The sequence below is a fragment of the Falco biarmicus genome, chromosome 6, assembly GCF_023638135.1.
Source record: "Falco biarmicus isolate bFalBia1 chromosome 6, bFalBia1.pri, whole genome shotgun sequence".
NCBI classification, from domain to species: domain Eukaryota; kingdom Metazoa; phylum Chordata; class Aves; order Falconiformes; family Falconidae; genus Falco; species Falco biarmicus.
In genome coordinates this window covers 52,111,916-52,134,919 of record NC_079293.1, presented here as the reverse complement: position 1 = coordinate 52,134,919, position 23,004 = coordinate 52,111,916, and the positions used below count along the sequence as shown (strand labels likewise).

At 41.7% G+C, this 23,004-nt stretch overlaps 1 protein-coding gene across 1 annotated transcript; it reads right to left on the bottom strand.

The window, feature by feature from the left end:
* Positions 1 to 1,457: 1,457 nt before the first annotated feature.
* On the bottom strand, positions 1,458 to 17,909 carry LOC130151489 (p53 apoptosis effector related to PMP-22-like). Its single transcript, XM_056343821.1, has 3 exons — positions 17,576 to 17,909; positions 3,603 to 3,746; positions 1,458 to 3,338 (listed from the first exon to the last, which is right to left on the bottom strand). Exons 1-3 carry the CDS (start codon positions 17,784 to 17,786, stop codon positions 3,124 to 3,126), a joined length of 570 nt encoding a protein of 189 aa, XP_056199796.1. The 5' UTR covers positions 17,787 to 17,909; the 3' UTR covers positions 1,458 to 3,123.
* Between the last annotated feature and the right edge of the window lie 5,095 nt (positions 17,910 to 23,004).

Sequence of the window (23,004 nt, the reverse complement as noted above, 5' to 3'; positions counted from 1 at the left end):
GCTTTAGTGGTTAAGTGCCCTTTTCTATTACAGGCAAGACCTGGAACAAGAACCCTGCTAAACGGAGATGCAGAACTAAAGGAATGTCTTCTCTTACTCTCATTTCTCCTTTCCTTGAAAATACCAACTTTCTGATGCTGACTTAGCTGAAATTAATCTAACAATTTGGTTAGTTAATAACCTACTTGACCTGGCTGTAGACTAATTTAACAGTTTAGTTGATAACCTAGCTAGTTGATTACCTAATAATAATAGTTAATAATCTAGTTGAGGCACATCCTTGGCTTCTTGATTCAGCTTCCTTTTCTGTCAGAACTGATTGCATTTTGCAGGCTGCTTTTGCTGTGCTCTGCTGTCTCAGCACTTACAGGAAACAGCACTGGGATCTGTACAAGTTTTATACTTTTTCTCACTGTTTTTCTGCCTCAAGATTTAGGATGTGTTTTTCTAGGGATCTGTGTTGAACTGGCCTGGCATGACTGGAAGCAAAGCACCCTAAAGGCAGGCACTTGAGCTCTAGCCCCTGTGATGCGTCTGCTTGTTGGGTACCCACCTGACCTCCTCCTGTTTTTTAGAGAGAGCCTTTCCCTGTAGGATTCTGGGGCAAGGAGCCAGGCTAGGGTTCCTGCTGCTGTGCTGAGGTCAGCAAAGGTGCTTTACTCCTCCCCTCTCCCAGGAAGGAGAAAGTGGCAGGGGGGAATGGGGACTGGGGCTGTGTCCCACAGAACTGCAGCTACCAGCCCTGAAACTGCTCTGTTGCCCTTAGGAAGGAGGAGAAGAAAGAGGAAGTAAGTGGCAAAGCTGCTGAGAGCAAGGGAGAGGAGGGAGGAAGGAGGACGATCTCTGGAATTTTTCTTTGCTTTTTAATTGTGCTCTGCTCTCTCATCAAGGCTGGAGTCACACTCCTAAACCTTGTTTTGTGCACTTTTCCCCACCTCCAGATGTTGGGTCAGTGTCCAGCTAATGTTAAAGAAACTGTAAATATGATCAGTGGTTGCTCAAGCTCCCTTTTGCTTCCTCAGGGGATTGCCACATGCCTTGGAGCAAAAACACTGAGCAGGACCACACCGGCTTCCTATGCGGTGAACCCTCAATGCCAAAACAAGCTATAGCACATTATAGCACAGAATCGTGAGTGTAGTTACATGATGCCACATTGCCCATAAGTCCACTGTTCTCATGTGCTTGTGAATGAGGCCTCAGGAGACAGCCAAAATCAGACTGGAAAATAATACAAGCTGTTGTAATGCTAGATTTGTAAGTTACTCTCCCCTCTCAAAATCCAGCCAGCATACCCAGGGGCTCCAAGGTGATGCCTGAGAAGAGAAAGCTTTGGGGGCTTCCATACTTCCCCACTCATAGTAAAGAACAAAAACTAAGACTCATTTTTGAAACAATATATAGATACCATCATTTATTAGGTATAATAAGCATAATGAAAAGATTTATGATAATTTTTTTCCTAAACAGATAGCATTACAAAAAGAATTTCAAGACATTTTATACAAACTGCTTTCTCAACTCTATTTCATTTTAATTTCCTTCCAACTAGGAAACACCTTCTTAATGTATTTGCAAGTTCTTGACTAACTATTCCCTGTTGCATATACCCTCCCCATTGGTCTGATACATCTCTTATATTTATTGATCGAGGTTGGAAGACACTCTATAAAAGTAAATGAAGTTAGCTGCTTCAAAAAAACAGGTTAAGTCCTGGGACTTTATTAATTTTAGCTATGCAGAACCTTTACTAATTTTTTTTCTACCTCTCACTCTTTGCAGTAAAGAACATTTGGCAGGGCACTTTCCATGAAGTGCACATAGTTAAAAACCTGCAGATGTGTTACAAGCTAATAATCCCCTGCAGCTAAGGATTTTGACTAGACTTCTTTTTCCACACAGCAAAAGTATCCATTTTTTCACTTAAGAGAAAAAAATGGAACATTATAAAGTTAGGATTAACAAGGCAGAAACCAGCAGAGTCTTGAGTATACACTTAATTGCTTGCAATATATCAAGGCTTGTGCCACTGTGGAGTACAAGATACTGAAAGGGGTTTTATGATGTGATTTTCTCTATGAGAGCCTTAGTATGCATTGGTAAGGGGTATTTATGCATTTTCCAGTTACATAAAACAGTATACACTTTCCACTTTTAAAATACTTATGAACAGCAAATCAGTGAAAAATGGTCCTTCTAAAAAATATTTGATATGCTCAACTCCTGACATGTAGGGGAAACATACCTCTGTTTAAGCCCTTCCTGACTCTTCTACTCTGGATAAAAGAGCTGGACCATTATAACAGAGCTTTTTAAGCCATAGATTTTGATACAGTGGAGAAAAGAGGCAGACACCCATGAAGAAAGCCACACCAGGACCCTCTTCAAACCAGGTCTGTAGGTTGCAGAGGTGGCTTGAAATCCCCTCTGCTTCTGCCTGCTCTGCACTGGCCCCAAAAATAGCATGCCAAGATTTTTAAGGGTTTACTGACAGTCCTTGCTTACCCTTGCAAATATTTAGAAATAAATACTTAAATTCCACATGGATGGGCAAAAGTCAAGATGCTGGCTTGGGTAGGGAGCTTTTTCTCATACTTTCCTTACCCTGTGCCTACAGCTTAAGTGAATGAATGAAAAATGGAAGCAAAGATGTGAAGTGCTGGCTGACTAATTTACTAATTTGGCAGCCAGTGATAAAGGTATTTTATTGAAAAATGTGCAATATCTTCAAGTTAAAGATGATACATACAAAATGGGATATTTGTGAGCTGCTTTCCTTCAGGAAGAAGCTTGTTTTGTTTATTGGCAGTTTAAAAAGCTTTTCTGAATGTAATTAGTAATATGAATGCATTTAAGATGCAATGGAATACACATACACCCCACTCATGGGAATGAATGAGTAAACACAAGTTTTTTTCATGTTTAGGCTTTATCTAATCAACCCACATCAGATATGAAGGTCCAAAACAGAGTAGATAACTTTATTGTAGAGTGCCAGTACCATTTCTCTACATGTATTTGAAAAGTTTCCAGCCTTTTCAACTAACAGCTGATGACAATATTCTGGAAAACGTAGTTGGTCTGTCAGATATCTCTGGAATACTAACGCATTTTTCCTGGTGCTTATGGGGAAGAGTAAAAATATGTGGGCTTCACATTACCCAAGATCTGATCTTCATAGTTAGGAAGGCAGCAGAAGAAGAATCCCAAGCATATTTCCATAATGGCGGTGGTCCAGCCGAAGCCGTAGGCCCAGCTGAACATATTGATCCCCGTCATATCAATTTCAGTCGAGAACTTTACTGGATAAATGACCAGGCCCATGATGGAGAACACAGCTGAAGAAACAGGAGAAAACAAAAAATGTTTAAGCTAACACCCGTCACGTTGCCTGCCTCCATAATACCTGTAGCTAAACTCACCCGTGTTTTGGAATATTTGAAAATTGATCCACTGCTGTAACAGTCTTTATTATATGATTTTTCATAGAGAGCTCAAGTGCACACAGGCAAAGATTTGGGTATAGAATCAGCTGAGGCACATACCAGTTCTAGTACGGATATACCTGTACAAGCTAAATTTGACTTCACATACTGCCTTACCAGCGACAAAAAGCAAGCCTCCAATCCCACGTATGAAGTTGAACCGAAGTGTGTCAATGGCAAATGCTATGATGGCCAGAGCAAAACAGATGACTAGAAGTATAAAGCCGACCAGGTATGTGGCAGCAGCAGCTCTTCCCCAAGCTGAAATCAGAAGGAAGATACATTAGAAAGGAACAAGAAAATCCTTTTGCAGTGTTCTTCTCTGGTTTGTAATGAAAGGCTGTTTATAAACAAATGTGAAAAGAAGGTCAGCTCCCAAGAAAGCAAGCATGGGATCTTTCTCTCCTCTCATAGGTGAACATTTTAGTTCCACAACAAACCATTCACTGAGTGCAGAATACATGAAAATGCCAGCTTTGACCTCTCTTATATAAATGCAGTGGGGCTTGTGTGTAAGCTTCCTCTTTAGATTTAACAATTAAGACAAAAATGACAGTAAAGATGTAAGAACAGACACTATCCTTCAATAACAAATGTCACTACCTCAGCAGGTGTCATAAAACCAGCAGTGTTTTGCATGGACAAGGAAAATTAGACAGTCTCTGAAACTAATTAAATTCTTCCTTTAAAAATATGTGCTTATACAAGCACTACCAGTCTGGCATGCAAATTTAAAGGTATGGCAATAGCCCATAAATGTCAAAATTCAGTAGTTTCTGCTTTCCAGCCTTTGTCTAACTGTGTGTCCTAAATGGATCCAAAGATCTGGAATCTATTTTGTAGGGAAATTTGACCTTTGCTTTTGATCCAAAGTCAGAACCATTTCATTTTGAAAAGCTTGTTCAGGGTATTAACACTTTCATTTTCAATTTATATAACTTTATGTTATAACATGTCAGAGCAAAGCATATTGTCTTGGCATAACAACTGGGAAAAAATATTATTTATTCAATATTTTAAGTCTTGAGGGGCAACTGCTGCTCAAAGAGATCAAAGTGTCTCCTCTTCTGAATGTAAAAATCCCACTTTGATACTTTTTAAATTGTGTATGTAGGTGGAGTAGGCAGTTAAAATCTGCTGGACATCTACAGACTTCACCTCCTCACCTACACTATCCGTTTCTAAGGTGTCAGCTTCTAAACAAATATACATACAGTAGCAGCATGAGAAATTATCACAACCAAAAAACCCTGATGATAATTACAACTCAACTTAAATGCTGTGCAGGCTGTTCAGTGAAAGCTCCCTCTGGAACTGAGTTAGTTAAGATTTTTGGTAGCCATTAACCTGCCAATTTGTCTGCTTTGAACGTGCAAGTAATACAATGCAAAGTGTCCTATCTTCCCCCTGCCTGGTGTTGGGTAGGCATGAAAGCCACCGTTGTGTCCCTGGTGGGTGATACCTTGGTGCTCAGCCTCTCTTCCTCCAGGCCCCCCACCACCTCTGCTATTAGACTAGAAAAATAGATCAGGATTTTCCAGCTCTACTTTTCTTCCCATTAGCCCATCAAAACCAATTTCCCTTTTTGTTCGCTTTTCACCATTCCCCCCTGCTTTACAATCCCACTCCATTTTGGCTGTCACACTACATTTTCAGTTTTATGTTGTGTCTTTTTTTCTTCCTTATACCAAAAAGTTTCTGTCTCCTTATAGGTCTTTTCAACTGTATTATTTTTCCTGTAAACAGGCAGCTGCCTGAGAAGACTGAAAGGGACAGCAAAGTTGTGCCCACATCTCATTTTCTATCTCAGTATTTTAGTCCAAACTCTTCTCTTGGGGAGCTTACAGGAGGCTTGGAGGTAGAGCATGGAATGTGGAGGCACAGGTGGGAGAGCAGCACCTCAGGCAGAATGTCAAATGAAACAGCCAGGAAGAGGAATTTCTTGGACTGCCACAGCTCAGTTTTCCCTGCTGAGGTTGCTTCTGCTCCCAGCCTCTCTCCCACCCCTCTGTAACATCAAAAAAAGGGGCACCTAGCTGTAAGAGAAGTTGCTCAGCAGAGGTGACCTCACTGTTCTCGGATACAAGAGTTATAATCATAGAATCATAGATTTGGGTTGGGAGGGACCTTAAAGGTCATCTAGTTCCAACCCCCAGAAGGGTTGGCAAAAAGGGTGATATGACAAGGACATTTAGAGGTGATTTTTTTTTGCTAGGTGCACAACTGGTTGTGGTTAGGTGCAAAACTCCTGGGCAAAGGGGTGTCCTTTCCCAGAGAAGAGTCAGAGGACACAGGAGGTGCTGAAGCGCCATGAAACCTGGTGGTTTCATCTCAGTTACTGCCACCACCACTGCTGTGGGCAGCAGACAGTTTGCCAAAGCTCAGCCTTGCTTCCCAGGAGCAGCTGATGGCTGAACACCATCCCCTAGGGTGGGAGCATCGCCTGGACTGGGGGCTCAGGAGCTGGTGCCTGCTGGCACCTTGCCCATGCCACCATCTCCCTCCTCTGTTGGGCTCGCCCAGGTGTTTTTACTGAAGTAGTGTTTCAAATGCTGTGACTGTATGAAAGCAGATTGGGTGCACACCCAGCCCACTGGGCATTGACTATGTGGCAAGAAGAGACATGCTGTTGCAGGATGCTTAGGTCTTTAAGAGGCATTGCTTAATCACCTAGCAGCCAGTTTTGTGACTCTCACTTCCACAAAAGAGGAAAAAAAGTTTAAATCAGTGTTGGAAGAAAACCAATATGCAGCTCCAAGTAAGGCAATAGGATTACATGGAAGAGGCACTATGGGTTTTTTTTGAGGAACAGTACCCTGACTTCATCTGTCCTTTTCAAAAAGTCACCGTTATCAGTAGTCTAAGACTGCAGCGTGCAAACACCTTACTTTTCTAGGGTAAAAGGTAGCAAAAGCTTTATGTAGGAATAATTGCAACTGTTTCTGTATCTGAGATGTTTATTTTGCCTTGTGCCAGCCAGGAGCACTAGAGTAGCTTAGTGCCTTTACCAATAGGACTATGACTTACAATTCCTTTAAAAATGCCAGAATTAGAAGAATTAAATGAGTCAGAAAACAGTGACAAACAAGTGGCTAATCTGATTTCAAATCTTCTCTTATCTTCCACTGTTGTGGGGTTTCTTGCTTTTACACAAAGCAAAAACATAAATAAACTGTCCTAACTGCAAAGGTTTGTCTTAAAAATATGAACTCCACAGCAAAGGATCACAGGTGCAACCAACTCAAAGTACACTTTACACAGAAGAGAGTTGGAAGCTGTAAGGATCTAGTCCACCTCTCATCAAACCAAAAATTGAAACAGAGGGAGCAGCAGGTTACAGGACATCAAGCTGAGTCTGAAAATATTCAGCAGTTCATGAGATCTGTTTTCTCAGCCCCCAAAAATGGCAGTGATGTTTCAGCTGTTCAAGAGTTAAAATGTGCTTGTGAGAAAAGAAATGTGTGTTTATGCAAGAGTGTCCTTGAATACCAGCAGGATCCTGTAACACTTCCCTGCAAGTCCTATTTCTCCTTTTTTCACCTCCTCAGCTGAAAGAACACCAGTGAAAGCTATGCAAGGGTCTGTAGGAAGCTACATGTCATTCGCTCTTAAAAACTCCTTCTAGCTGGCAATTTTCTGAGCAATTTTGCCTTAACACAAGACCTTGCTACCCCAAATAAGCAAAAGGAACCCATGTTTTCATGTTTCAAGCAGAGCAAGGACAGTGCTTCTGTTTACAGTGTTTTGTATGTCAATCAGCATGATTTGTGAGGGTCTGGACTACCCACAGTGAATGAATGTAGCAATATGTGACTACTGGAAAATGAAAATACGTGCCTGCCTTCTAAAACTCCATGCTGTGTGAGAAGACCCTTGAGCTAATTTAGAGACAAGAGCGAGCCCACTCATGCCAGTACAGAGCTCACTGTAGCTTATGAGCAAGGTAATTAGCTGAGACAGTATACAATAATAATAATGCAGCTTTATTACTCTGCTATTAAAGCTAACTCGGTTTAGAGGTAGCATGATTACTTCTTGTATTGCACCATCTAAACATGTTCTGAATATCCTACTGCTGACTGCAGCCATTGGGATGCTGATGGACTTCATTAGAGATCCAGGATTAAAAGAGCCTCTGGTTTCCTGCCTTCCTGATTTTACTCCCTCCTGTATTTTCCAGTTTGTAAAAGTGTAAACACTGTCTGTGCTTCACACATAAGGAAATAAACTTCCTTGGCCAGCAGGAAGTTGAACCAAAACTTTGAACCACTACCTCTAGTCTTTCCTTAGCCTGCCATGTTTCATGCTCTGAATGGTGCCTTCAAAAAAGAGCTGTCGTGCCTTGAAAATAGCATGTGAAGTCTACTTCCCCCATGACAAATACAAATTTTTGTGTTCTGGTATATGTGGTTCAAAACATGGGAAAACATTCACAATGACATTCTCATGTTTTTCTTGATCTGGTAGCCCCAAACCACATGAACTACTGAGTCTCTCTCTTTGAGTGACATTTTCTGAAAGCAACCCCAGAGCAATCAGAAGTACCTCTCCTGGTGTAATCAATAAGAACATATTTCTCCAAATTCTCCTTCTGGTGTGAAGCTAAATACACAACTAGCACTGGAAGTAAAACAAATATTTATTATCAGCTCACAGACACCAACAATTACCTTACAGGTTCTTGCTGACTGTTCTAACACATCTGCCACTGCAGTGAATTGTGTAGCAATTTTGTGAAGGATAGTCTTAATTCAAAAGAAACAGAGAGGTGGGGGAAAGAAAATGTAACAGACTAATATTTTGCTCTGTTATCCTTCATACCACCAAGGGAAAGAAACACAAACCCTGCAGTTCTAGCTCCAATCTGGCAAAGCAATTCTTACAAGAACTAAAATCTGCCCTGATGGTGATTCACCGCTCTGTTGTATGTCATGAGAATGTTTCTTGGCTGAGTTTGCAGAGTTCAACCTGCTTTACATCCCTCTGATTAAAGGGAAAGAGCATTATTTTGGAAACAAAGCTGAACTCAGGTTTCTCAACCTGACGTTCTTTATCAGGGTGTGGTGAACCCTGCAGAGCGCATGCTTCACTTTGAAAAGGAACTGCTTTGGCCAGGTTTTATCCATTTCATTTTGGTTTGTTCTCCTCAAGAAAGCTTCCATGTGAAAGTGAGCATGTCTGCAGCAGAACCTGCATTCTCCTTAGCGTGAATCTAAAGATCGTCCATCAAACTCATTAACTCACATCTCAACTTATCAGCCAAAGAGTTATGAGCTGTTGGTGTATGTGCAAGCCACTGTCATCCAGCACTCTGGATTCCTCATGTTATCTGTGCAACACTAGACAGTGCAAAAGCCTGTCTTTTGGAAATCACAACTCTAACGTGCCAACTGTGGGAAAGTCCTGTGCTCTTTTTGAAAACAAGTGAACACTGAAATCTCTGCGTTTGATGCTCACATGAGCTGGCATTGAAACACTAATGCACGTGTTTGTATGCAGCCAAGATAAATCAGGAACTTTTAAAAGCAACTTCTTGTGAATAAACTGTATGTGCAGACTGAAAGCTATTGACTGAAAATAATTTCAAAGGAAGGCTATACAATTGAAGAAAATCACATGTTAGTCATGGAAGATTTATGAACAGAATAAACTGAGGAAAATATATCAAAGGCATGATTGGATGTGTATTACTCTTTGAGCTTGTATCTCCGTTGCATCTGAATCATTCTTAAAACAACTGCATTCTCTGAATATCTTTCCCATGAGGAGTCAATACTGGATGTTTCCCTTTGGGGGTTTTTTGTGTGAGTTTATATCATTTGGAGTGCAATACAAAATTTTTGGTCCTTTTGTTTGGCATCCTTTCTGGTAATTCTGTTCTTTCCCCTAGCATTGCTTCCTTAGAATTCATTGGCAGTTAATAGGGATTTCTCATTTAATAACAGAAAATTATCTCATAACATGCAAGCCAGTTTTATGTGAGCAGGAACCAGCTTTTAACTTGCCACCTCTTAAGAGACAGCTATGGAAGTAAAGAATGACTTATGTAAGTTCACACTAAGATAATCTTGCAAAAGTTTCTCAGTGATAGTAGCAGGCCCCATATACATAAGAAAGGATTAGGACTTTAGGACTATTACCCTATGATAATGATTTTAAATGACAACAGTAAGGAAAAGAACATTTATGAATAGGCCATTTATCAATAAAACACAGCATGTATTAGCACAAAGCAGTGTCTTGACCATAGCTTGGTGCTAAAGGAAGAGCTCAGTTTAGCTTGGTGGACTTTAACTCCTTTAAAGCAAAACCCTATTATTTCCCTTCCACTGACTTCACTCACGAACATATATAGGCAAAACCTTCATCCAAGACCTTGCATACTTCTGGAAACCTCTTCTCTTACTGAGGCAAGTAATTCAACTTAGAAGTTATTCCAAATTGAATTTGAGGGGAGGAGCAACTCCATCTTAGGGAGTGGTTCAAACTCATCTCATCATAAGCCCAGGCATGTACAAGCTTGACTTAGAAGCTGGTTTCTGCAAATCTTGTATTAATGAGGGTTCCTCCCTGATGCTTACTTAGTGCTAGGGAGGCAGAAGTGGCAGAGGGCGTAGAGCCATCATCAAAGGGAGCACCATGGGAGTAAGTTAGCTATTAAAAATAATGTGCACACAGTGCCTCAGAATTAAAGGTTTGCTCATGAGAGAGTCAGGGAATACCCCTATCTCACATTATCTTCAGAAGCAGTTGCATACATAGAGAACATCTCGGGATTAAAGCTCAGTCTTCTGTGTTTTAATGCCATAACATTTTTTCCTCCTATTTTTTACTATTTGTTTTAAATTAAAGCAGGATTGGATGTGTATATGGGGGTTGGGAGGGTCAAGTAAATAAAATAGGTAAGGTGTTCATTAATCAGTACATATACATAAGCTCAGTTAATCAGAGTAGCAAGAGGTACCTGCTTCCTAACTACTCCTGAGTTAAAAATGGGTTAAAATATGTAATGTGAATTAAAGAGAATCAATTCCATGGTAACGCAGGCTATGAACTAGGACTTTTAATCAAAACAGCAGAGTGGAACCTTTCCAAAAGCTCTTTTAAAGTTTTATATTCCCAGGGCAATTTGAGGCTGCTGAACACTGAATTTACATCTCATTTCTATATGCGCCAAGTATTGTTCTCACTCTTGAGCTGCAGTTTTCATGCTGTAAGCAAACTTTGTTCTGAAACCTTGCTGAAAGTCGCCTTTTGCACTAGGGGGTTTCTCTCCGATAGAGAGCAGCTGTGAATCTGGATCTAATTTTCTGTTAGAAGCAAAATTTTACCATTTGCAAAAGAAAAACCCCAACATATAAGCAGAAATGGTACTTTGTGCTCATAAAATACATCATAAGCTCTATTTACTTTTCTTGTGAATGAAATAGCTTTTACAACACATCCTGAAAGTCTTCATCACTTGCTGCTTACTGCTGATGGGGTTGTTAATGAAGCGCACAGAGACTTCCTACGTTTGGGGCCTGATTTGGGCACAGTGTGCATATCCAATGTAACAGGTGACATTACATGTATTCATTTGCAGATTAGTACTTCAGCAGGACTGTGTGTGATCTGAAGTGTTACTTAGTACCAGCAGAAGGAAGCCAGAAACCTCTAGGACATAAACTACCACTATCATTCCACAAAGTACGTTGGGAATTTTTCAGTGATGATAGATTTTGTAATGGTACTTGACAAAGAAGCAGCATGGTGTTACAATACTCACTGACTCAATGTGTTCAAGGTTGCTCAGAGCAATGCAAGTTGCCAGTGAGGAAAGATATGGAAATGTGAAAAAAACCCAGTGTTTTGAGAGTTGTTTCTTCTGCTGCATAACTACTTTCCTGCTTAAGATAGTTTAACCTGACTGTTATCCTGACTGTTTAACCCTACAGTGGAATTTGAAATCTATCTTGCAGTCCTTATCACCATTCAGAATATGGAGAGGTTATTATAGCCCTGCTGTATCAGATCACCTCAATAAGCTAGAGGAAGAGATGAGGTGAAGAGAAATGAGAGTTTAGCCACAAGTTTCCATGCATCTGCAGCAGCGATGCCTCCTCTGTGTGTATGAGTGAATGGTATCCTCTCAAGGACTTAAGGTCCTGACAACGCAAAGCGTTGAGGATCTTTGCAAAGTCCTCAACACCAACAGTTCATATCTCCTGTTGGGGAGATGAGAACTCTCTATGCAATTGCTATTTTCCCACCCAATTTAACTGTAATTCTTAAAGGAAGATTGGATAATAAACAGTGGGATGACATGTGGAATTGCTCTCTGTAGAGTTAATTGCTGAAGAGTATAACTATTACTTAGAAAAGAATCTAATTAAACCAATCTGCCACTAAACATACAAAAGGACAAACCCTAAAATTATAAGGGAAAGCGTGTTAGCAGATGAGGAATGAAAACTGCAATGGTAACTAAATTCTCTGGGTTTGATTCCCTTCTGTTATACCTCCATAGTAACATCAGAGTGTCTCCTACAAGCTGGAGGAAAATCAAATTTCTTCTTTATTTCTTGCATCAGAGTTCCTTAAATATATTGTTGTGATATTTTCATTACTGCATACTTTTAATTGAACCTGTATTTTCTAGCATTCTAAGTTTTGAATAATGATTGAATATTCTATGTTATTAAGTAACTAATCTTGTAATCTCATTTCTCACTGGTTAGTCCCAGGTAACATTACACTTCTAGGAGACTGATGACTTAAGAAATTGTGTGCTTCTGTATACACTGTCATTAAAACTACAGGCAATCACTGTATGTAAATATAACTGTTTGATGCTAAGTTGCAGCAGGAACAGCGACAAGCTTTCATTTTCAGTTCACACTGTGTCAAAGGAGTCAGGTTTGCCCTGGAATCCAGGCAATGCACAAAACATAGAGCTGGGCTCTCCCACAGGCCTCCTTGGACTAGTCAGAAACCTCCCCAGCCTTTGTTTTCTAGCTGCAAGGACACTTTTCCAAATCTACTTGAATTTCACCAGATTCTGAAAGCCTTCAGGTGCAGAACCTTGATTTCAGGGGAAGTCTGCAATAAAGGCCCTATGACTTGAGCTAGTCCCTGCTTCAAAAGCAGTTACTTGCTTGCTTAATTTCTATTCCCACATGCAGCCACCCTCAGATGCCGAAGAGCTGCTGGGACAGCTTGCTTCTCCTCCCAGGCACTGCTGAAAGGGGCTGTCTCTCAGCCCATCCATCTGGAAACACCCCTATGCCACTCTGGTCAGGGAGCTTGCTTCAGCTCGAGGCAAGTGAGGGCTTCCCCATGCCTGGGGTCAGGTGCTGGCTGTCAGATGTGATGGGAACACGGGGGAAGGCAAAACAGTTTTATGCAGGCAGCTAGCAACAGGGAAACTTGGTGTCTGTTCTGTTCTGCGCCCTGGGTGTTTATGAGTCACTGGTCTGCTGGAGGTTTCCCAGAGGGAGAGCTGTGGGGCCAGCACTGCAAGGCCAGTGATAAGTGCAGTACGAAGATAAGTCCTTTGCTACTCGGAGACTGATCCTGCCCACACTGCGTACATTGCTGTTGTAGCTTTAGCTGGGGATTTTTAGCAAGTGATTTCCATTTTGTTATTCCTCCAGAATAATAAATTGTGCTTCATGGTAGCAAAAGATCCCACAGACCCAGGAGCCTGATATAGGGATATAGGCAAAACAGGGAAGAAAATCGAAAATCTACTCAGCAGTGGTGTTCCTATGAGACTAAAGCAGAACGTCTTTCCTCAAGAGGGTATTACCTTTTGCACATTCCCTTCTTTCATTTATCCTATAGACACACTCATCTGCCACCATATTTGAAGTAATTCTTGTTCATTATAATCATACTACATTTACTAGTCATCCTGTCTTGTAGTATTGCATTAATATTTATGGACCAAAATAAAAATGGAATGAGCTAGGACAGTTACCCATTATTTGCCTGGAAGACAAGATGCAGGAAGGTGTCCTTTCCAGATGGCAAAATCATTTATCTCTCCACTAATCCTCACAGTCACTAAACTTGCCACACTTCCTAGGAAAAGTCTGTAATTGAATACTATGATGTGAAAATAAGTGAAGATCTGGATTCCACTTGTCATGTGGAAATACCTCTTCCTGATTTTTTCCCCCCAAGATCTCTATTTGCACCATGCAAATGAGCAGACCACTTCAACCTAAATTTAGAGATTTAAGCTGCAGTTATTTTGATGGCAGCATCTGCATGTGAAGGAGCTGCAGGCGTGAGTGGAACATAAGAAGGAACAAGGGTAGTTTTTCATCCTATTGTGCAACACATTGAGACTAATAAAATAAAATCAGTTCTTTTCCCCCAACTAAATCCACACATGTTTAAACACCTTCAAAGCCTGCAGTGGAATAAATTGTACACTGAAAAGATGTCTCAAGTCTGTGAGACACACCTTGTTCAAGAGAGGTTATATAGCCAAAAATCAAGAAAAACAAAGGAGTGCTGTGCCAGCTTCATGAAGGGATTTAACCTCCGTGTTTTCTTTGCAAGCTCAATCATGTCCCAGACAGATACATCCTATATTGTGCTCATTATCTATCCAAAAAGTCTCTGTCTCTGTCTTTGTAAGGGTTCAAACATGTTATAAGCTTTAGACCTTTATTTGTTCCAAGTGCCAGAACGTTGCAGAGCTACAGTTTGCATCCCTCAGCCCCTCATCCTAAACTCCATGCATTTCAAGTAAGTGTCCTAATGCACTAAATATTTTTTCCTAGAAAGTTCTATTTATTTCAGCTAAATATGTTTGAAAAGCCAAAGACTTCTGATAAAGTCTAGATGGGTGTTATATGGTTAAATCAAAAGATCTGAACTCTTGGAGAAGAAAACAAAATCTATAAACTCTTCATATTCTCACTTCCACAGAATTCATGAACTTTGCAAAAAAACAAGTGTGCAGGTGCTTTCACAGAAAACAGCTACACCAGTGGAGTTATTCTACTGGATTTCAAAAAGGAAAGAAAAAAAAAGTGTACAAACTTCTTGTCTTCTCTGTGAGGTGTTAATTCCACCAGTTTAAGCAGCTCTTCAGAGACTCCAAACTCCACTGGTGCAACCAATGAAACATTCAACCTTCTTCCCTTCCAGTCTGACCCACCTCAATGATGCTGGGATTTTGCCTTCTGTCTGTGTATGTATATGTTAAGCCAAACAGCAGAGATTTAAGGGGAATTGCAAACATCACACATGGAGAATTTGGTTTGAATTTGCACATTATATTGAACAACTTGCAGGAAAGTTACGATTATATCTAATCATGATAGGGTAAAGATGTCTGTAGTGGATTAAGATAGCTACACTGTCCAAGTCATGTTGAGAATATTTGCTGGCAGCTGCTGGGGTACACGTGTATCACCTATGTCAGTGAAACCATCCCCACAGGAAGACTGAATCTCAGAACCTACGCAGCCTGTGGCAGATCAGGCAGGAAGGCTGAGAGTAAAGCCCAGAGAAAATGAGATGGGAACTGTGGAACATGTGGAATAGAGGGGGGGGCAGGGAAGAGACAGTTCATCTCAGGAAAGATGTAAAACACTTCTGTCCTTTCTGTTTACATCACATCTTTTGTCTCTGTGCTCAGGAAGGCATATAACTACACTTTGTTTATCCAGCACTGTGTTTAGCTTGGCATAAAACGAAGTTAAACACCCCACAGAACATGATGCTGAATGCTTGTTTTCTATGACCTTTCTGAAGCACTGTGGATAAATGTAAACCAGAATTATTAAAACCCTCTGTTTCCACACTGAGGCAGATAGAACCAGGCTCAACACAAGAACTGGATGCTCACAAGTGAGATGCTGGCCTGTGGCCTGGTCTTTTGAGTGGAATACAAGACTGGCATCAGGTACCTTCACCCTGTGTGAGGAAAGGCAGGAGCCCTAGAAGAAAGATGCCAACCCCACATCACCTGAGCAAGAACAGAACAATAGGAAAAATGGAGGACAGGATTGGATCTGAACACATCCCACCTCTGGAGAGATGGTGTCTGAAGGAAGGGACTGGAAAGGATCAGGGCAGTGACATGAGTTTGCATCCTTAATGGTCAGGTCTACAGCCCTCTTGTGGGTCAGGGGTAACCCACCCCTGCTATGGCCAAGATCCACGTTGTAATGGCATCATCTAGCAGAGGCAGAAGCCTGACAGTGCAATCCACTGTCACTTGGCTTATACACACATTTTTACATGCAGCCTTTATGTCCGTTGTCCCAGACATATCACCCTTTTCCACCTGGAAATGTTGTCCAGCAGGATTTTGAGGATTTGCTTAGGTTTTCTGGATATTTAGTAAGCCTAAAGAGGTGAAATAATAGATGCAAGCCCATTGAGAGCTTAATGCAGTCACACAGCACATGAACAGCATTTCTGATGTTTTCAGAAGCATCAGCTGACTCTCCAATATACATGTTGGAGAATGATCTGCACGTGTGTACTAAGCCCAACATTTCTGCATTAGAAGTGCTGGACTTATTTTGGATGTGATTCATGGAAACCCCAGACATTGCAGGGTAGTCCACATAGAGGATACCCTCCCTGGTTTGTGTGAAGATGCTGTCCAGTGCAAAAATGTGCATACAACTGCAGAATGTAAGCATGTCAGATTGAGGCAGGATAAGGAAGGAAGTGAAATGCCAAACAACCGTGTAGGACCTGGAAGCAAGGTGAAATTTCTCTTATATTATCAAGACAATCAAGGTGAAACTTCTTAGCATTTTCTGTCCGGTTAAAGCTGGCATTCATGACACAGGGCCCAACATGGCGATCAGGAGGAGGGATCACTTTTCATGGAAACTCAGGACTGAGAAGCCCTTTGCTAAGCATCAGGGTGTCTCTCTCCTGCTCTTCAGTGCCATGTACCAGAGGCCAATTTGCTGGCCTGAGCTATGCCTAGCCACACAGCTGATGCAGGAGCTCTGGGAGCAGGACTGGGCATGGCACTTAATGGAGCCAGTCTTGCCCTGGAGCCCTGTGCTCACAGGGGCCTGCTGCAATTAACTTGCTACAGCTCAAATTTGTGCATAGCTGGTAGAGCTTCACCATATACGATAAACATTGAGTCAGAATTTTGAAAAGCTGTAATAAATGATCCCTGAGATTGCTTCTGCAAGTGTTTTTACACTCATTTTCAAAAAGAGCAGCTGAGATTCTGAGCCTTAGAGAAAATTATATTCCTTTTAATTTGAATTAGCATAAATTGTAAGAATGCTTGAACTTTCCTCCTGGCTCAGGCTAACAGCCCATCACTCAAAATAACTTGTTTCAGACCATGGCCAATAACAGATATATAGGGGGAAAAAGAAAAAAGAAGGAATAGGGCACATCTAGAGTGATCCTTCCCTTGGCCTATTCTCCCAGTCTCAGTGGTTTACGTCTTTTCAAGCTGAAGATTGCACTTGGGTCAACATGTTTAATAGTGTACTTAACCAAAATTCAGTACAAACAAGAAATCCTTTCATCTTTTAAAGCTTTCTTTCATAATCACAAGGAGAGTCTTTCACGTGACCCACCTACCGGAGCAGTTTCAGGGCAGCACGTCAGGGCAGCCTGACACTCCCCAGATATCTTCCTATCATCTTACATTTCTACCTCCCCATTTCTTGCTAGCACTCAGGACTGGCTTATCACACTAATACCAGGCCTACCAACACAATTAGTTCAGCAGTAGCTGTTATGTTTCGGAAAGCAGTGATATCAAGAAGAGGTTACTAGCTTCTTCTGAGAGAGGAAGAAAATCTTATATGCTGTAATATTTTCTGTTATTACTGTACATTGCCACATGTAGTTTTTTGTACTATGCAACCCACCAGCTAAAGCAACCAGATTTCCTTCTGCACAGGGGTGAGGGCATTTTTCTTCTTCACCCTGTTAGTCAAAAGCCTTGGTGTATTTCAGTGACAGTGCCTGTTGCCCATGACTTCATATATAAATGCCAAATATTATGCAATATGGTTAGGAGAGCTGAGGGAAGATGAGCTCAGAGATGTGACCCACTGCTTCAGAAACTGCTCCCCACCACCCTTGCAGGTGCTTACCGTAACCCATGAGGGACTCGCAGGTCCATTCCCCACCCGGCCCAGGCCTCCTGCAGCTCTCCCATAACGACGCTTGCTGCACGTAGGGCAAGGTCTGCGACTCCAGCCAGCCCCTGCCTGCCAGCGCAATGATACCAAAGATGACACCTATGCCCAGGAGCAGGGGTAGGATCCATCTGCACCGCGTGTAGTCGAGGCCGTACTTCACCATCTTTCAGGGCGGGGGGAGGCTGGTGGGACGAGGATGGATGTCTCTGCCACCGTCTCAGTGAAGCAAAGCAATGGGTGCTTCTGCAAAGCTCCTGGAAAGTGAGTGATGGTACCTACGAGAACGTGTGTGCAGATGTTTGAGAAAAGCTTTTTGATCGGGAGAGACAATGCAGGGAGGGAGGGAGGGAGGGAGGGAGGGAGGGAGCTCCACCTAGATTCAGATGAGTAAGAGCCGCTGAGCAATAACCAGTTGAGCTGGGGAGAAGCTTCGAGGCTGGGTTTATCTGTGGGATCCTCTCTGCCCTGCTGACTCTAACAAACCGGGTTTGTTTACCCTCGGCATTTAACGCTTTCCTTCCTGCCACTCCCCATCAGCAGGAGCATCTCACAGCTGTGTTTACACCTTTCTGTCTCCTAAGGGATTTGCATTATGGCAGGTGAAAACAGGAGACAAGCCAGGGAACTATTTGTATTGAAGGGTGGTTGCTTCTGAAACTTGCCACCTGGAGGCTGAGAACTACTTTTCTTGGACTCCATTTAAAAATAAAATGATACTTTAATTTTTACAGTTAGAAAAATTCCCCTAGCTGCTATAAAGCTAAGACAATAAAGAACATGTGACTGTCCTCCCTGCCCCTTTTGGGACATAACTGCAGGGGGGAAAATACCAACAACATTTATCATTAAAAATATAGTATAGTTTGGATATAGCCTTAGTGGGAGAACAAAAAATGAGCTTTGATTTGACCGTGCCTTACGAACACTCCCTGTGCATGGCCCTGGCTGTACGTGCACTGCCTGGGGCCCGTCAGAGCCTGTCTGCAATGTGCTGTGAGAGCAATGCAGCGATGAGCCATCACCTTGCCATGCCCCGGGAGGCCATCCAGATGAGTGCAGGGCAGAGTTTTCTGTCTGTCAGCTCAGAAGTGATATAACCATGTTCGTAGCACTCTCCTTTTGAACTAACACATGCTACAACCTGGTATTTTGGTAAGGAACAGATGCTTTTACATCCAGAAGTGGCTGCACCCTTTGCAGATCAAAGCTGGTTTCTGTGAAATGTGGTTAAGCATAGAGGATGCAAAGTTCCCTTGCTCCCCTGATGGAATTTGTTAGGCTGGGATGTATCCAAAAACTGAACCCATTTACTCACAGTGATTTGCTACTCTATTGCAGTTTTCACGGTGAAATGTGACATCTGTACCGAGCTGCAAACTCCACAGCATTTTGCTGAATTAATATTTATAAATTAAAAAATGGCCTAAATAAAATAAATTAATAATTTACACTGATTTGATACACTGTACAGGGGAGTGGTTGAAGATGTGTTGAGCTTGCGCAGACCCAAACTGGAATATCCACAGCAATGAGCTGCAGCACTGTGAAGATGTAGTAGCTCTGTCACGAAAGCAATTCGAACGGGTTAATGTGATACCGTGCCTTATCTCTAACCTGAGACAGCTTATTAGCATGGTGGTAAATTAGCAGTGGTGGGGCTGCTTTGCCTCTCATTCTCTAGCCAGGGCAATTCTGGCTAGCTGAAGTATCCTGCCAGCAGCTGCTCTGTAGTACGGACACAGCCCAATACCCCTGTGGTGTGAGAGGTCCATCAGGGGCGTGCAACAAGTCTCCGTGAGAACAGGAGACATTTTTACAGATTTGGCCATTGAATCTGAATGTTGCTGAAAGCAAAAGCCAACTATGAAGACACCTCAGCTGCTGTTTTGGCTTGGAAATAAGGGGCTTTCTCAAGTATTTTTTGTAAAGTACACTTTAGGGAACCACCATTTTCTTAGAATATTATGTATCTTCCACATTTGTGCTACCCACAAATTCAGTTTAAATTAACATAAATATAATGTTTAAAATGTCATTTACCAGTTCTATAACACAGCAATATATATTTTTAATGCATGATTTAAAAAAAATATTTACATTAAAACAAGTATGGTTTGAAGCTCACTCTTAGTGCAATGTACTGCACTAAGTGCTGGTACCTGCAAGCTGTCCAAGTCTGTTTACACATGTTATTTCTGTTGCCACAGCTGAAGTAGAAATCTGCACAACAAACTCCAAAAGACTGACAGAACACAGATTTGGATATTAAATGTTTTTTGAAAGATGGCTTCAGAAACACTCATGCATGTGGCTGTAGACTGTAGCTGAGCCCTCACTCAGCTGTCTGTACTCAGTCTCTTGCCAAGTTTAAATCCTTTACAAAGTTACAGTTTTTAAAAAATTCAGCCTTTTTGTCTTTTCTCAGAGAAAAATCAAGTTAGAGCAGTTTTGTAGCTGAAATCCAGTATGAAGTCAGGCACTGTCAGGTATTTCAGAGCCAATGCCTGTTGAGGACTAAAATCCTCTTCCCTGCTTTTTGAACGCTGAGCCATGTTTCTGGTAGGCATTTATGACTGAAGGATTTGTCATCAGTTTTTGTTATAACTCACCTGTGGACCAATGCATGTTGTCACAAATGTTACACTTGTGAGACGATACCACAGAACATGTTATCATGCTGTGAAAGAAAGATGAGTAGTGTTCAGTCACCGTGGGTGTTTCTGTGTCTTGCCCATCTTGGTCATCCTCAAGTGACTTAGAACTACAAGCAATCTTCACGTTCAGTACAAGGGTAATTTGTGACATCTGGACCAGTAGAGTGGAAGATGCATTCAAAAGCAACAAAATGCAATTCTAATGCTCCTGTTGGAAACAGGGGGAAATGATCAGAAACTTTAGTTAAGGAGTCTGTGATTTGAAGTCATGGCTTAACCTCCGTGTGCTTTGGTTTTTGCAGTGTACAAGCTGGGTGTTGATGTGAAAGCAAATGCATATTGTCCTTTTCCATTATCTGTGCATAGTCCCTTCTGGTTAATGCCAGCATCAACTGCTGAAGATAAATTAATAATGTCAAAATTGTTAGACTGTAGTACATTTTCTGCATCTGAAATACTCCTAACAAATCTTCATTGCTACTTGAAGCAATCAAATAATCAATGGGATATTGATAAAGCGAACAATTCTACGGCATTAGAGCTAAAATTAAAAATATGGCCTTTTCAGCCAAGACACAAATGGTTTTCTTAGTGGAAGTAGAAGCTAACAAATGATTGGCAGCACATTTTCATCCACCTTTGGTCAGCTGATGTGGTCAGCTGAGCTACATAAATGACTGGATTGACATGGGCTGATCAGCTGTGGTGCATGTTTATGACTTTTGCAGCAAGCACACTTTCATTCTCTGATGTTCATACCGCTTATAAACAAGAAGTCCCCAGAGTCTGGTGTTTAAAAGCTCTGCTAAGATTATTTTATGGTCAGTCCTCTTGTTTGCTATCTTACATCTAACAACTCAAGCTAAGCAACTGAGAAACTTTTTCTGCACGAGTATAAAACTTATTACTATTACTATTATCATTATTAATCCATTTACAACCATAGATCCTTTTTTTCTGGTAATGCCAATTTGCCATTTCCCTTTGGAGAGGGCTGCACCTTGCCTTACAAGTGGAATATTGCACTGCAATTATTGTTATAACCACAGCCTATACAGTGATGCAACTCAGTCAGCCAAATCCTACTCAGGCTAAATTGTACCTTGTGGTCACTCCTGGTACCCTGCATCATCTGGGCACTAAGGCAATAGTGTTCTCAGTGTGACTAATATTTCATCCATAGTAAGCACGTGTAGAAAAATACCTTTAGACACCAAAAGTGTTCACAGGGTAGTCCAAGCTGCGATTCCCTTATATTAATTAGAAGGATACTGGATGCATTTTGAGCAATACCTGACTTCACTTCATTGTAAAATAAGGACACCCTCCTAAAAAAATGAACCCAGTTGCGATCTTGTAGTTTCCCACACACTGGGCCTTTCTGAGGGACCTTGCCATGGTGGCTGGACACTGAGGCTTGTCCATGATGCTTGTGGTGACCTGGAAGTGGCCAGTGCTTGGTCCTGCTGCCATGTGCCTGGGAAAGCCCTCCTCTAGCTGTCTGATGCAGTGCAGAGAAGCTCTGCAGAGGTCTGAGACCTCCTCTGTTCAGTGGCTGCTGAGCTTGGAGGAAAATTTCCTTAACAAAGGGTTTTGTTAAGACCTTTAGCAAGTACTGTCCAGGACTGGCTTGTTGTCGGACCTCCAAAGCCCGCCCCATGTGCAGCACTCCCTGACTCTTGCCAGTAAAGCAGCCCTGCCTCTGTGAGGCAAGCGCTCAGGCTTCAAAGGCACTTTCTTCCTTTAGTGAGGCTACATGTGAAAAACCAGAAGATTATCACAAGGGCAAGTTTTAACAGCTGAGTCGAAAACATGAAGCTGAATCCAGGACTGTTATTTATGTGAGCAATTCAAGCCTGCATTAGGAAAACACAAATTAGGAAAACACAAAATTTTCCATGTGCCTGAGTGTGGGCTTCATTTTCAGCTAGTTTTTGCTAATGCTTTTTTTCAGGGCAGACTCTATACTGGAACAAGGTTTAATCCTCAGTTATTTCTTGCAGATGCTCAGTAGAAGTTTCATAAGTTCAGCTGACCCCACAGGCTAACAGCTGATATCAAGGGTGACCTGTAAACCCACTGCACAGTTACCACCTGAGATGGCTTCTGGACATTTGTAACCATGGGGTGGGTGGGTGGGTTTGTATCTTCCTCAGGTGGCTGTCAGGAGCACAAGCTCTCTGGTTGGCACACATGAAGCATAGAATCATAGCAAGTTGCCTACAGGGGTTTTATGAAATTGTGTGTAAGCAGCTGGAGTGGTACGGCACAGCCCTGTTCTGCATATGGGATAATTTTACTTAATCTATTTGCTTTGAGCCCCACAGCTTCTCTGTGGCACAGCTAGCTAGGTTAACTAAATAGATGTTCTATCGTAGTGGATCAATAACAGTAACTCCTTGTAAAATATACAGCTCAGCTGCCTTGGGAGAGGAATAAAATCAGCCTTAACGTTGGTAATTTCCAGATGCCACACCTTTGCTACTCACATTTCTCTGTCAAAGAAACGGTTTTCATTTACTGTGCCTTATGGGTCAGTTGGGAACAGCACCAGCTACTTCTTTAAGCACTTTGAGATTTACAGATAAGACATGCATACCAAGTATATCTTCAAGAGCTTTGGCCATGAATTTTCACTATGAGATTCTCCAGCCAAAAGCAGGGTTTCACTGAAACCAAAATGTTATCTGCAAATGACCTCTTCAGTTTCAGATGTTTGATATGAAG

What these genes read in the sequence shown, in the direction of transcription:
- LOC130151489 (XM_056343821.1), bottom strand. Translation starts at nt 17,786, where the DNA reads ATGGTGAAGTACGGCCTCGACTACACGCGGTGCAGATGGATCCTACCC. An exon ending in CGAGTCCCTCATGGGTTACG is followed by an intron (nt 3,747 to 17,575) that starts GTAAGCACCTGC and finishes TTCTGATTTCAG; the next exon opens with CTTGGGGAAGAGCTGCTGCT. An exon ending in AGGCTTGCTTTTTGTCGCTG is followed by an intron (nt 3,339 to 3,602) that starts GTAAGGCAGTAT and finishes CTGTTTCTTCAG; the next exon opens with CTGTGTTCTCCATCATGGGC.